Source organism: Anastrepha obliqua, chromosome 3, assembly GCF_027943255.1.
Source record: "Anastrepha obliqua isolate idAnaObli1 chromosome 3, idAnaObli1_1.0, whole genome shotgun sequence".
Classification (NCBI taxonomy): Eukaryota; Metazoa; Arthropoda; class Insecta; order Diptera; family Tephritidae; genus Anastrepha; species Anastrepha obliqua.
In genome coordinates, this window is record NC_072894.1 from 116,208,401 (window position 1) to 116,223,600 (window position 15,200).

The 15,200-nt window shown below is 36.6% G+C and overlaps 1 protein-coding gene across 1 annotated transcript in view; it reads right to left on the reverse strand.

The window, feature by feature from the left end:
* Positions 1-4,582: 4,582 nt before the first annotated feature.
* The window catches only part of LOC129240300 (gram-negative bacteria-binding protein 1-like), a 26,860-nt gene continuing 16,242 nt past the window's right edge, over positions 4,583-15,200 (reverse strand). The window contains exons 3-5 of the mRNA XM_054876016.1: positions 8,233-8,420; positions 5,267-5,574; positions 4,583-5,180 (exon numbers count right to left, since the gene is read on the reverse strand). Coding sequence (XP_054731991.1) covers positions 4,884-5,180; positions 5,267-5,574; positions 8,233-8,420 — 793 coding nt within the window. The 3' untranslated portion in view covers positions 4,583-4,883. The remainder of the gene's footprint in view (positions 5,181-5,266; positions 5,575-8,232; positions 8,421-15,200) is intronic.

Consider the following 15,200-nt stretch of genomic DNA (forward strand, 5'->3'; position numbering starts at 1 on the left):
GCTTTCTCATAGCAGAAATACACAGGAGGTTTGCCAATGCCTGATGAGGTGCCACGGCTATTAGAAAAACCCCTTTTTCTATCATTTGTTTCATCATGCCCGCCCACAGTGGGTTTCGAAACCGGACCAAAAATTTGACCAAATTTCGGCCTTAAATTGTGTATAAAAAAAAGTGCGTGTAGCGTAGTACACATAACAGAAGTGAAACTTTCAAGGCAGACAAAGAAAGAGGGCGAGACCCAAAAGAGAATAAGAGAGAGAGAGGGAGAGAGAAAGAATATATATCTAAATAAATTCTCAACATTTGCAGAGAATACAAAGAGAAAAAATTTACAAAAAACGGAGAAGGGTCGACCGGTGTAGGTAAACGCCGTGCACAAACCGTGGCAACAACGCGCACTACTCCGAGCGCTTATCACCCGCACAAACGCAGCGATTCCAGGACCGCAGCAACGGCACGAATTACCGCAAGGCAATACCAATAAGTCCGACGCCGGAATGTATAGCATTTTGTATTACGCACAAGCACTAGCTAGGAAACGGAAATAAGCGCCGAAAAGTAGGCACACAAAAAAAAACGCCAAAAAAATTGGGACCAAAAAACGCCCCAAAAAGTAGGTACCACAGAAATATAACGCCAAAAAGTATACTCCAAAAATATATTTCCTACAACTTTGAGCCAACGAACAGTGTTATTTCTCGCTAGAAATTAGCAACCCCAAAGAAAAACTCAGGAAAAATAGCCTAAAGTGTATCTAAGATGTATATCTACTGAGGTGTATATACATATATACTAAGTAATAGCTCTCTCTTTCCTTTTCCTCTGCGTTATAGCTTTTTTCTCTCTCGCGGAACGAAAATGTCCAAAACGTTGCATGGCCTTGCAATTTTACTAAGAAGTTTCATTTCAAAAATATTTATCGGTCAGAAAAAGTTTTCGATTAATTACTATAAAATATATTTAAGAAGCTCGTGTTAAAATTTGAGACTAATCGGTTTAGCCGCTTTCGTATAAGGCTCAAAATCACCAAGGTTGCGAATTTCAAAATCGGTTTTATGACAAAAAAAATTGCAAGCCATAATGATGACTATTAGTTTATACTGTTGCTTAATTTGTATATTTTTAAACCTTGACAGGGCAGCGCACAGAATTCTTTATTTTTTTATTAATATTGCTTAGTAGTAAATATCTTGCAGAAAACCATCATTTCGGGAACGTTTTCCTAAGTTTCATAAAATCCGCAAAAACCAACCAAAGCTCAAATTATGAGCATTGTTTAAAAACATGCGTCTATTATGTATCTATATTGAATAAGCAATAATGAAATCAATACATTCAAAATTTTCTACAAGCAAAATACATCAAAAAATTAAAGAAGTTGCTATTATTGCGCATACAATTTAAGAAATTTCAAAATATTTAAAACTCTTATAATCGAATTAACGTAATATGTACAGAACAAAAATTATGTAATGTAATAAATATATATATAATATGGAATACCTCCATTTATGCGTATTTTATTGAAATATTGTAATGTTCCCGAAAATTATCAACCGTTCCCGGAATGACCAAAATGTTCTCGAAATGATGATATTGATATAATTAGGTAGAAATAAGGAAATATTTAAATTATAAACAACGGTTTAAATAACTAAGTTATTTATTTTTTTACAAAACTTATTTTTCGAAAACATCAATATCATTATCAAAATAATAATATTCTTGACTTTTTTCTTTTTTTAGCGTTGGTGTTGGAATAATACTGATTATTTGCTCGAAATCAATATATGATATATCCTTAGGTTCCAGCTTAAATTTTCTAATATTGTTACGCACAGATCTCAAAAAGGTTACTAAGATTTCTCCATCATCGTCATCGACACATGTCTGGCAGGTAGCAACATATCTGAAGCAAACATTTGGCTTCTCACTAGGAACTTTAACAAGCAAGAATGTCCCAGGGGATACGAGATTTGGATGTATATTTTCTTTGCCATAAGACGCATTTGCTTCATTATCAATCTGTTTAACTTTAATCTGCTGACGACGAGTTGTTGTCTCTAAACCTTCATTGTCCGAGGAAGATGACCAGTATACAGATTTATAAATGCTTACTCTATTTTTAAATCTGAAATCGTTATCTGTGATCGTAGGCTCTTCGTCAACAGGAGATTCAATTGCAGGTATAAAAACTTCCTCAGGTTCAACTGCACTCATATTACAAAGGCTAGAAAGCTTCGATAGTTTTAGCTCTTTATGAAAATGTTCGTATCGATATAATTGTATTAAAACGTCTAGTCCTTTTTGCCAGTACACTTTTGTGATGTCCATTACACCTGGAATAGCATCCAGAGTTTTTGGAATGCGGTTTTTCTCCTCAATCACGTTGTCTTCTGGGATTACTTTTACTTCGATAGCAGCATTTTTGAACAAATCGCCGAATTCTGAGGCTGTTCTAACATCATTACCCATCAAAACATGTCTGTCAGCTGTTCTTTTTAGGTATCCTCCTACACCATCCATTGGGCCTTTACCATGACCAGCCTCGCTAAAAGTCCAAGTTGATTTTGTCACTTGTTGAAAATCATCAATCAATGTTTGTATCCATAGAGTTACATTTGTTCGGTTCCGGTATTGCGATGTTGGTCCGTCAGAGTAAATATTAACTGTGTTAATTTGTTTGTTTTCCAAAATTGTTGTTAATATTGGCTTCATATGAGCCCATATGGCATGTGCTTGGTGATAGTTTATTATCTTCGGTCTAGTTGGTAAAATCTTGTTGGCCATATATAGCATTTTGTATTTTCGCAAAATGCTTCCACTGATACATTTATGAAAGGCTTCTCTCTCTTTTGAATTCTTTCGTAAGACGTCAGCCTTTTCTTGCAACTGTTTAGTCAATACTTCGCTAAATATAAGTTGTTTGCGTACTTCAGGAGGTACAGTAATATCTTTAATTAAAGCATCAACTTTCCTGGTGGGACTTGGAACAGTTTTTATTTTTGCATCTCTTCTTACTAGTTTTTTCTTTAAAGATGCAATTTTCTGCTTCATTTCAATTATAATTTTATCCTGTTTTTTTATTTTTCGGTATGCTTTGGCCCTATCTTTTCGAACGATTTTTCTACCTACTTGTCTTTTCTCTGGAGGTACTGCGGCAAAGTCGTCATCTGATTGTGCTGGCGTATTACTCACTTGATTTGCAAAACTTTTTTTCTTTTCTCTGTATTTTTTTGATGCTTTTTTCCAATCCTTTCTCTGCTTTCTCTCTGCCTTTTTTTTCTATAATATTCTCTGTACTTAGCCCGTTTAATTTCTTTCTGCTCTTCAGTCATCTTATCCAAAAACTTCCTTTTTCTAGCATTCGCCTTTTCTCTTTGGCGCAAATAAGCTGCACTATCCTTTTTAAGCTTTTTTTGAGATTTTGTTTTATTTTTTTCTTTACCAGGAGTTTCCATTATGCTGTAATTATAAAGAAACAAAATTTTAAAATAAATTTATTAAAAAATTGTAAGTGATTCGCCCTTAGAAATAATAATCATCATTCCGAGAACGCAACAGTCATTTCGGGAACGTGTCATCATGTCCGGGAACGTTCCCGAAATGACCGTTCACGAAATGACGATTTCAAATAAGCGCGCGCTTTGATTAGACGGCGGCCATCTTAAATGCAATCTGGGTTTGCCAATAGGAAAATATGTGAGTTTACTTTCTTATTTCGTGTCGTAAAAAAGAATTTCATCAATAATTAAATGTAATAATTACGTTCCCGAATTGACGGCCTATTGATGTACGCTCTACGAATAATGAATTGAAAGGTACTTACCATTTATATTTATTTTATTTGACGATAAATACTCTGTTAGCCCGCTTTGTTATTGTTTTCTTCCTCGACTGACGTTAGACACTGAATGGCTGCATTCACTTAAAATTATTTTCGATCTATTATCGATACGTTCACTGAAATGACTTGTGCGGTATCGGACAAATTATATTGGACATTTTTATAGTTCAAAATAAATAATCTTTTAGTATCCTTTCTAAAATTAAATTTTGTATAAAAAATACGGTGTATTAAGTAATGAAATGTGAAACTTACCTTAAATTTTTATATTAAATTTTGGACTTGTTGCTGAAGATTGTACATTAGGACGCGTTCCCGAAATGATTATCCATGCATGTATATTGATTTTATTTAAAATTTGCTTTATTAATTAGTGATATTGTTTGATGTACACACAAAACAGGTTAGTTGAAGTAATGTATTAATTTTTTTTTCTCAAATAAGTCAAGCTTTAAGACTTTAAATTGCTAGCAAAGCTAATTCTGCACCTTGGTGATTTTGAGCCATAATGTTGGTCATCGACTTTGAAAACATCATTTTTAGAAAAACGCGTTTAAAGTTTGAAAAGCACTTTATATAGGACATTTTTTTTTTCAATTTGCGTGTAATTCGAAAATATTCACCGGAACGAAATTCAAATTTCTGTGTTTTAAGAAAAAAATTGATTTTTTGAAAATTCTAACTGTATATAACCCCTCCAACTGAAATGCCAACTATCAAAAGAATGTGTGCTTTATTTATGCTTGATTTTCTACAGTCGCTGGTCAATGAATAAAACATAAACACAAAAGCAAAAAGAGCAACCCCATAATGCAAAATTTTTACTAAGAAACTTTCAATTTTTACATACATATGCAATACATTTGTACAGAAGCGAATCTGATAGAAATAATAGAGAATAATCAGTCACAATAAATCATATGGCAAGTAGGCGTTCTGTGATATATGTATTTAGTATGTATGTATGTACATGCTTATGCATATGTAAATTTATTTCTCCGCATTCACGTAGTTGCTCAATTCTATTTAATGGTACTATACAGCATATACTCGTACATAATTAATTTCCATAGGTGCATGTAAACCCCATGGTTTGCTGCATATTTTCTTCACATAATACATCTCCTCTTGTGTGCAATATTTTTTACCTTTTTTTTTTCTTAAGCATTTTTCATCAGTACATTCACCCTCTGCGCCAAACCTTGCACAGCATTCAGTAAAGCTTTCTTGAAACTGTTTTACGGCGCTATTTACACCGTTAATCCATGGTTTTGAAGTGATGTGTTTATATTCCAAATGTCCTCCAGCAGAGACACCCAAAACGATATGGTACTAAAGAATACGTAAAGTTAAGAAAAATATAGGTAAGTATTATATATGTTGCTTGAAATACTCAATTTCGGACTAAAAAAACTTACACTTTCAGTATATTCGCCGTTATTTGGAATGCAACCGTACTTTGTGCCATCAACATACATAGCTATTTGCTTTGAAGTCCATACCATAGTGTAGTTGTGGTATTCATTCGGCTTAACACCAGTTTGGAAGACCATATGACTTGTACGTTCGAAAAAATTTACCTTAGGTCTGGTGGGATTAGGAGCGGCATAAAGTATGACTGGGCCACCACGAATACGGGATTTTTCCAAGTCTTTTGCAGTGGCATAAGCGATTCGGAGTTGCTTGCGTATACTACAATTAGGCTGGTCAGGTTGGAGCATGATGTCTGCAGATATAGCAATATTTATTTTATCATTCAATTAACAGGTTTAATACATGCACATATACAGGGTGCTTGCTTGTCACACAGACTAGAAAGGCTTTAAGGCTATATTCTGTAGTTAATTTGTGACGAAAGAGGCCTCACAGTTGCAGTCCAACTCGAACACACTTGGAAAGGCAGCTATTTTTATTTGTATTGTACAATAATTGCTTCATTATGCCTAAGAAAGGCTATAGGAAGCAATAGGTCCTCTCAAGAGCCAATAAAAGTATCTACCAAAAAACGTTCAAAATTGTTTTTGTTTTTGTATCTGACTCTTAAAACGAGGAAGCAAAGTTAAAAAAGTTTAGAAAAAATTCGGCTACAGAGAGATGGTGCGATATTTACACAAGCAGATATCACGAATTATCTGAAATAGCCACAAGACCAAGAGCCTCCCCGAAAAGCCGCACGCGGTACGTCAAAGTTTATTCCGGCATGAGCTTTCGCTCAAAGTGTATATATATTATATAAGGTTGTTAAAAAAGTCTTGCGGTATTTTTATTGAATTTTCAATTGTTCATAAAATTGGTTATAATAATGCGATTTAAGTCAAATATGCGCCGTTTTGTTCGACGACGAGTTCCCAACGAGATGCCAACTTCATAATGCCCCTCTTATAGAAGCTCGCTTCCCTATTGTCAAAAAACTCCGAGAGCCAATTTTCACAGGACTCTCTTGTGGACAACTTTCGACTACTAAGCTCGTTCGCCATGGACAGAAATAGGTGTAATCACTTGGCGCGAGATCCGGACTATACGGTGGATGCAAAAGAACCTCCCATCCGAGCTCCCGGAGTTTCTGGCGCGTCACCAAAAATGTGTGTGGCCTGGTGTTGTCCTGATGGAAGACAATTCGGCCTCTGTTGATCAAAGATGGCCTCTTCTGCATGAGTGCTGCATTCAAGCGGTCCAGTTGTTGGCAGTACAGGTCCGAATTGAGCGTTTGGCCATAGGGGAGCAGCTCATAGTGGATGATTCCCTGCCAATCCCACCAAACACACAGAAGAACCTTCCTGGCTGTCAATCCAGGCTTGGCCACCGTCTGGGCAGCTTCCCCGACCAGCTTTTCGACCACGATCGTTTGCGCTTCACGTTGTCGTAAGTTACCCACTTTTCATCGCCAGTCACCATCCGCTTCAAAAACGAGTCGATTTTGTTGCGATTCAGAAGCGATTCGCATGAATCCATACGGGCAAAAATGTTTTTTTGCGTCAAGTCGTGTGGTACCCATACATCGAGCTTCTTTTTGAATCCAAGCTTCTTCAAATGGTTTATAACGATTTGATGACTCATGCCCAGCTCTTGGCCGATGCTACGGCTGCTACTATGCCGGTCTCTTTCGATCAATTCAGCGATTTTATCGCAATTTTCGACGACAGGCCTTCTGGACCGTGGCGCATCTTCGATCACCTCTGCACCAGAACGAAAACGTTGAAACCATCGTTGTGCGGTGGAAATGGAAACTGTATCGGGTCCATAAACTGCACAAATTTTATTGGCAGCATGAGATGCATTTTTGCCTTTATCGTAGTAGTACTGTAAAATATGCCGTACTTTCTCTTTATTTTGCTCCATGTTTGCGACGCTATAACTCACGAACGACTAAAAGCAAACAACAATTAATCAAACAGGTGTTAGCACGTGAAAAGAGCTTTCCAAAAAGCTCTAGCGTGAACCGATGCGACGAATACAACTAGAACTACGCGCTTGCAAAGACAAGCTTGCGGAAATACCGCAAGACTTTTTTGACAACCTTATATATATAATTGGCGCGTACATCCTTTTTGGGTGTTTGGTTGAGCTCCTCCTCCTATTTGTGGTGTGCGTTTTGATGTTGTTACACAAATGGAGGCACCTACAGTTTCAAGCCGACTCCGAACGGCTGATATTTTTTATGAGGAGCTTTTTCATGGCAGAAATACACTCGAAGGTTCGCCATTGCCTGCCGAGGGGCGACTGCTATTAGAAAAATGTTTTTCTTAATTTTGGTGTTTCACCGAGACTGGAACCTACGTTCTCTCTGTGAATTGCTAATGGTAGTCACGCACCAACCCATTCGGCTACGGCGGCCGCTTAATTGGGCCTGCTATTTTGGCCTTGGATATCCTTTCAGAGCTACCACTTATTATCAGATAAAATATGTATTTGCGGTGGTTGTAGCCGAATGGGTTGGTGTGTGACTACCATTCGGCAGTGCCTAGGTTTGAATCTCCGTTCATGAAACACCAAATGATCGAAAAAGTTTTTTCTGATAGCGGCCGCACCTCAACATCAAGACGCACGTCACAAATAGGAGGCGAAGCTTGTAGCTCGGAGTTTTTTTTATAATTTTCTTTACTTTGCTTGCTCGCTGCCAGTGTCTGATAAAAACATAAAGAACAATTTTGAACGTTATCTAGTAGATAATTTTATTGACTATCGAAACAATCTATTTCCGTAAGCACACAACTTCTACATCGAAAGCTATAGTCTTGTTCAGACGCACCTTCAGCTACGGTATTCGAGCTGGAGCCCACCTTTAAGGTCCCTTTTGCCATTAAATTAACCCCAGAATGTAACCTTGAAGTCATTCTTGTCTGTGACAAAACTCTACGGATATTCATGCATTTCTATTACTTACACGGAATTAACCAATCACCTTCCGGCAGTTTTGCACTGACTTCGATGCGCCCATATGTGAAGCTAAATACATTTGCTGTGTTGATTTTCGCAGAATCTACGGGCGGTGGAAACATGTAAAATCTATTCCTTTTCTTTTCATAGATGCATGTCTCCTTTCGGTTTTTATAACATGCAGGTGCACTACACCTATGTATAAGGAAAATTATATGTAATTGAGCCACATTGAAACATATTATAGGTATTGTATTTTTCGGGTATTACAGAATATAGGGTCCGGCACTGGAAGTGTAACCAATGAAAATGGCAATTCATTTAGTTTGGAGAATTACTTTTATTCAATTGAAAGTAAAAAATGTGTAAAAATAATACAAAATTAAGAATCAATTTACTTTTGCTCGATATGACCACCCTTTGCCTTGACTATGACCTTGAGATGGTCCAGAAACGGATCGTAAACTGTCCGCTTGGAGAGCGCCCATCTGCGGTTACAGCGGCCCATTCCTTTACCTGTGCCGGGTGCTGCCTCCTGGTGGCCAATCGATGACTCAAATTCTCGTATGAACGGTCGGTCAAACAAACTGTATCGTTTTGGGAGTTTACGAATTGCTCAATTTGAAAAATTGTCTCGTCCGAAAACACAATGTTCGGAAATTGACCGCTTTCGGCCAAGCGAAGCAACTCTTTCGCTCTCTCAAGTCTGACTTGATGTTGCTTGCGGTGGATGCTACGGTTAGATAATTTACAGTTCTCTCGCCATTTGACTGGCACTTCGTCGGAGACTTCGCTCAAGTCGCTTCTTCACTTTTTGAACCATTTCACGTGACGTTGCAGTCTTTTGATGACCACCTCCATGACGTTTCGCCATGCTACCAGTATCATTGTAACGAATAATGGTGCGATAAACAAACACTTTACTTATGTTAAGGTGCTCAAGCTTCCGAATCCTGTACTGTAAGAGTCTCTGCTAAAGTGCGAGTACGAATGTATAACTTTTCTACTCAAAAAAATATGAATTAGAAGATCAACGAGAAGAACTGCGCGCAGATGACAGCTAACCAAACGGCCGAGACACCATATCAAACAGAAATACACACCGAAGAAGAAATCGCCAATGAATATAATTCTCGGATAAAGCTAATTAATTACAGAAACTAGGACAGTCCTTTCACTTTCTCTTCCACTGTCGAGATCTACTTGAGCGGATATGCTTTAAGGGGGTAGTATGGTTAATTCGGTGTAAAACAAGCATATTTTTCGAAATTTTTTTTGTCGACACAGTTGATTTATTCAAAATTTTAAAATTACTTCATTATAAAGTCATATTTAAAGAATATTGTGTGAAATTTTCATTGATTTTTATGAAGAAATGAGTTGGTGGCAGCGAATCTTCGCGGACGTCTCATAAAAAAGTTTTATTGCGGTGTCCCTCAGAACTCATTACTGGATCAACTAAAATCAAAAAACCAAATTGATTTCATCAGCTAATAAAGTTTCGCAGGTAACAAAGTCGAATTTTTTTTTTTTTTTTTTTTTTTTAATTTTTTAAAGCGCTTTGAAGTCAAAACACCGATTTTTCATAAAAAAAACTTGAAAACTTTGTTGTTTTAAAATATGACAAAATTAAAAAAAAACTCGACGTCATTACCTCGTGAATAAAGTAAAGAAACAAAAAAAACAAATTTGAAAAGAATCGGTGCAGTAGATATGAATCTACAGTGGACACCGACCGTAAAAAAGGCAAGTGTGAGAAAAACGCGTTTAAAGATTTGTGAAGATTGTGAAATCCGGTTGGAGATGTAGATACTTAATCCTTTGTGTCTTTGTCAATTTTACTCTAATGCACTTCAAACTTTCACACAATAATCTTAAGATGTTATAGAATAATTTAAAAAAAAAAAATGCAAAAAAAAAAAAATACCATACTACCCCCTTAATATTCCACAAAGAAGACTGCGCAATTTTTACCCTTCTGGGGAAAACTTTAAGACGACGATTTGCGAGTAATGCACCTATTGCTCACACACTTCGATACTATAATTCATTATCCAATTCTAGCTTGCTTGGTTTCGCCAATTTCCAATTTTGTAAAAAAATTAAATTTAGTTGCTTAAATTTTAGTTGTCAAATTTGGCTTGTTTTTCATTACACTTTTATCTATCCTGGATTTCCTGGCTGACGCTGTTGTTGGTGTTAATGTTGGATCCTTGGTAGACAAAGTCCTTGACTACGCCGAACTAGTAATTGTCAATCGCAACTTCCCGTCGAATACGCGAAGACTTTTTGGTTGTTAACACAAGGTACTTTGTCTTGCCCTCATTTGCCACAAGATTCACTCGATGGAACTCTTTTTCAAGACTGGGAATGCCTTCGATAAATAAAGTAGAAGCAATCAATTCAAAAAATATTAAATTGGTAGGTGTTGTATCAGCTCCGATAACTACTGCCAAGTCCATCTGATGGCATTCAAATCATAGGTGAAATGATTGAAGTGCCGGTCTGGCATTGTGGCATTATGAGACCTTCAACAGGCAGATATCTACAGCCAGCCAGAGCTGTTGATATAATGGAGGAGATTGATTGGATTTATGGTAGGTTGGCGCACTGCCCCAGTCTGACCTTAGTCGTCTAGCTGCCAAACCCGGACATTTACAGAGAAAGTGCTCAACAGTCTTCTTCTCTGAAAGGTCCTCACAGCTTCTGTAATGGGAGTTAAATGGTAACCCTAGCTTTTTCGCGTGAGTGCCAATCGTCCAGTGACCGGTAAACACAGCTACGAGTTTGGAAATTGAATGGCGTGGAATCCAAAGGACTTTGTGAGTCCTTCGTATATCGTATTGGGACCAAAGGGTTTTGTGCAGTTCCCCTTTAACAACTGTCAGGGGCATGCCGATGACCATATCAAATTATAAGCGTGTTTGAATAAACGTATCAACTGTCTGTCTTCATGAAATGTGTATATTTTGTAGGTCTGAAATAATTTCCCTTCTGGTTTCGCAAGAATTTTCCGAGGGTTGTTTGGCTTCGCCCTCATCGTCACCGATCAACTTAATTTGCAAAAATTTATAACTTTCATCGAGAGAAGAGCACCAACTTTATAATATAACTTTTCCATTTTTAAGGCTTCCTGCCAACCTTCCCGACCAACCTTCCCCTCTCTGCACTTCCTGCATTTTCCCGTGTTAGCAATCCCTGTTTTGTGCCTATAATAGCCTGCAGTCCTTTCGTGAGAGCGTAAGCACGAATTGAGTCAGTTTTGTCATTAGTTCTACACATAACTTTTGCTGTTTTGCATGTGGCCAGATTAGTCCGCCTAGCTTCCACTCGCTTTTTCATGGAGTCGTCCATTTCGTTGGATATTGTATAATATATAGCGGCTTTAGTATGTCGGTTTCTTCTTCAAATGGTAGTCTAACAGCACTTTTTGATATCTGATCTACTATTTCGTTCCCCATAATGCCTTTGTGACCAGGTACCCTATATATGTGCAGCCTTCTGTTTGCGGCTAGCCTTTCTATGGCATCCCTGCTCCCCCCTGAACATTTTTGGACTTAATACAATATGAGCTTATTGCTTTTATTGCTGCTTGACTGTCCACCTATATATTAATTATTGAGTTCTTTCTTGTTCTTGTGTTGGCTAGCTCTGCGGCTTTCCCCACAGCAAAAACTTCCGCTTGGAAGATACAGCTCTGTTCGTGCAGCTTGCAGCTTGATAGGCTGCCTAATTCCTAGTTTTGAGCAGTAAATTCCCGTTCCCATTCCGTGTAAAGTTTTAGAGTAGTCTGCGTAGATGTGAAAAGTCCTTTGGCCAGGCTCCATGTCTTCAATTGTAGTACGAAACCTTCTCTCCCAATTAAAGTACGGAGTCATGTAGTCTGTGCAACCTGAACTCCTCTTTCCTATTGAGCTATGCCCGAAGGTTCCACAGGTGAATACTGTAGCAGCAGCCACTAACCTCCCCGCGGATTTGGCTGCCAGATTTTCCGCCATAAGGCCAATAGGTGGCATGCTGAGTATCATTTCCAGCGCCGCCGTTGGAGTGGTTTTCAGAGCACAGAGCAGCGAGTCGCTGAATCCTTTCCAGTGGCATTAAGTATGTCAGTTTTTTGTCACAGTCCATCATACTAAGGCCCCATACAGCAATCGTGGTCTAACTACTGCCATGTAACACCAATGCATCATTGAGGGTGATAGACTTTCAACTTAAAAAGAATCGTGTTGTCATTCACGCACCAATATATAAATAATTGGCTCTTACACCTTTTGGTTGGGTGTTTGACCGAGCTCCCCTCATCATTTCTTATGTGGCCATCGATGTTTTTTCACAAAATGAAGTGGTCTACTTTTATATGCCGCCTCCGAATGGCTGATTGTTTTTGACGTGATAACGTCTTATAATTCAATTTAACAGGCTGCACGCACGAAAAAATGTGTCGTTACCTTGCTCATTAGTGTTACCTTGCTCATTGCCGTTACCTTGAATGAACTGCAAGCGAAAGCGCGGAGCGAACGACAAAGCAAACAAAGCAAACGAACGGCAACGTTCGACATCTTGCTCTCTCCTACTTAAGTGAGCGTATATGTGTATGTATATGCGCATATGTACACATATAAATTCACGTATTTGTATTTGCATATGCCTTCTTATTGATTATTATTAATTTGATTTACTTGAAGAATTTAAAATAAAACCAAGTTTGTTAATAATAGCTGTTGTTTTAATGTTATTATTATTTTTTGACGTGATAACGTCTTATAATTCTATGTAGCCGGCTGGACGCACCAAAAAATGCGTCGTTATCTTGCTCATGCGTCGTTATCTTGCTCATGCGTCGTTACCTTGCTTGAGCAGCATGTTATGTTATGTTATGTTATGTTATGTTATGTTATGTTATGTTATGTTATGTTATGTTATGTTATGTTATGTTATGTTATATTATGTTATGTTATGTTATGTTATGTTATGTTATGTTATGTTATGTTATGTTATGTTATGTTATGTTATGTTATGTTATGTTATGTTATGTTATGTTATGTTATGTTATGTTATGTTATGTTATGTTATGTTATGTTATGTTATGTTATGTTATGTTATGTTATGTTATGTTATGTTATGTTATGTTATGTTATGTTATGTTATGTTATGTTATGTTATGTTATGTTATGTTATGTTATGTTATGTTATGTTATGTTATGTTATGTTATGTTATGTTATGTTATGTTATGTTATGTTATGTTATGTTATGTTATGTTATGTTATGTTATGTTATGTTATGTTATGTTATGTTATGTTATGTTATGTTATGTTATGTTATGTTATGTTATGTTATGTTATGTTATGTTATGTTATGTTATGTTATGTTATGTTATGTTATGTTATGTTATGTTATGTTATGTTATGTTATGTTATGTTATGTTATGTTATGTTATGTTATGTTATGTTATGTTATGTTATGTTATGTTATGTTATGTTATGTTATGTTATGTTATGTTATGTTATGTTATGTTACGTTAAAGTATATTATGCTATGTTAAAGTTAACTCATTCCCTCTTTTTATGAGTCAAAAATGACTCAACCGACTTGAGAACTGTTTTTTTGCTGTACAACTTTACTATTAGCCCATATTTAACAAACTTATCAATTATTTCCTATGACTCAAAAAGAAGAATAGCAGCAATTGTTATTTTTTAATTAATGTGTGCATTTTTGTTCGCTCTATAAATTTCACAGGGCGGAATTAAGTAGGCAAAGCAAAGAAGCAAAACGAAACGTATGCACTCTGATTTCTACATCTGCTGATTTCTATGTAGTTGACACTACTACAGTCAATTGTGAAATTTTATAAATGCAATGTTATTTTGATTAGTAAATAGTTATTGTCCGGGAGCCAGGGGTCGATTTTGGACTGCGTTTTTATACCGTTAAATTCTTGACTATACTTGTGATTTAGCTTTCATGAATAACGAAAGTGAACGTCAGCTGGCGCACCCGCGGTGGGTGTGATTGTGGGAGGGTACAAAAGGAGTCGAAAAAAAATTTCTACCAACTCATTTTATACCGGCTGAAGTTTTTTTCATGTATTGTTGACATTTAGTAGAATAAAAAAAAATAGTCAGCTGCGCCGTAGAGGGGAAAAATACGTAAGTTGAATAGGCGAACTTGTAAAAAAAAAATTAAAAGTAAAACTACATACTTTATGACGATTGAAATTTTCAAATATTATAGTATCTATACTATAAAGGTGAATGTTTGTACGTTGTCCGCGCATCACTACGAAACGACAATAGCAAATGACGTAAAAAATTTTATACATTCATATTTTCACCCAATGAAGATTATAGGCATGTTTTTATGATGGAACTCCCTTCACACAGCCCCCAGACCGCGCCACCACTCTCATTCGTCACTAATAATTGAATATTTGCTTAAATTTAATCTAAAAAATCTTATTTTCCACTATTTATAGCACACTCTAGACTTCATAATCCGCATAAGCTGTTCAACTATGACCCAAATGCAAAGTTCAAATCGGTTTGAGATAGAAAATTAATAAAAACAATTTTGCTTGATATTTTTCTGATTGGTTGTTTTGATTTTATTCAACGAGGCATAGCAACGGATGCCGGGTATTGTAATATAATATTATGGTTATTAATAAAAAATAATTCTCTATGAAATTATTTTTTTTGTAATTCTCTTATATACATATCCTAAATCCCTCTAAATCTACTCCTAAGCGAATGGGGCCGCGGATTAAAGCTAGTAATAAATAAAAATGGAAAAATAATCGTCAGCTGATTGCCCGTTGGGGGAAAAGACGTCAGTCGTACAATTGAAAATTCCGCGCTCCGCCGAGATGTACGCAATGATACATTCTTGCTTCGGCTGACGGTCTTCCCACCACTATAAACGCAGCTGACCATCATTATTTTATTTTCATACGTGTCCAAAATTATGTAAAAAAA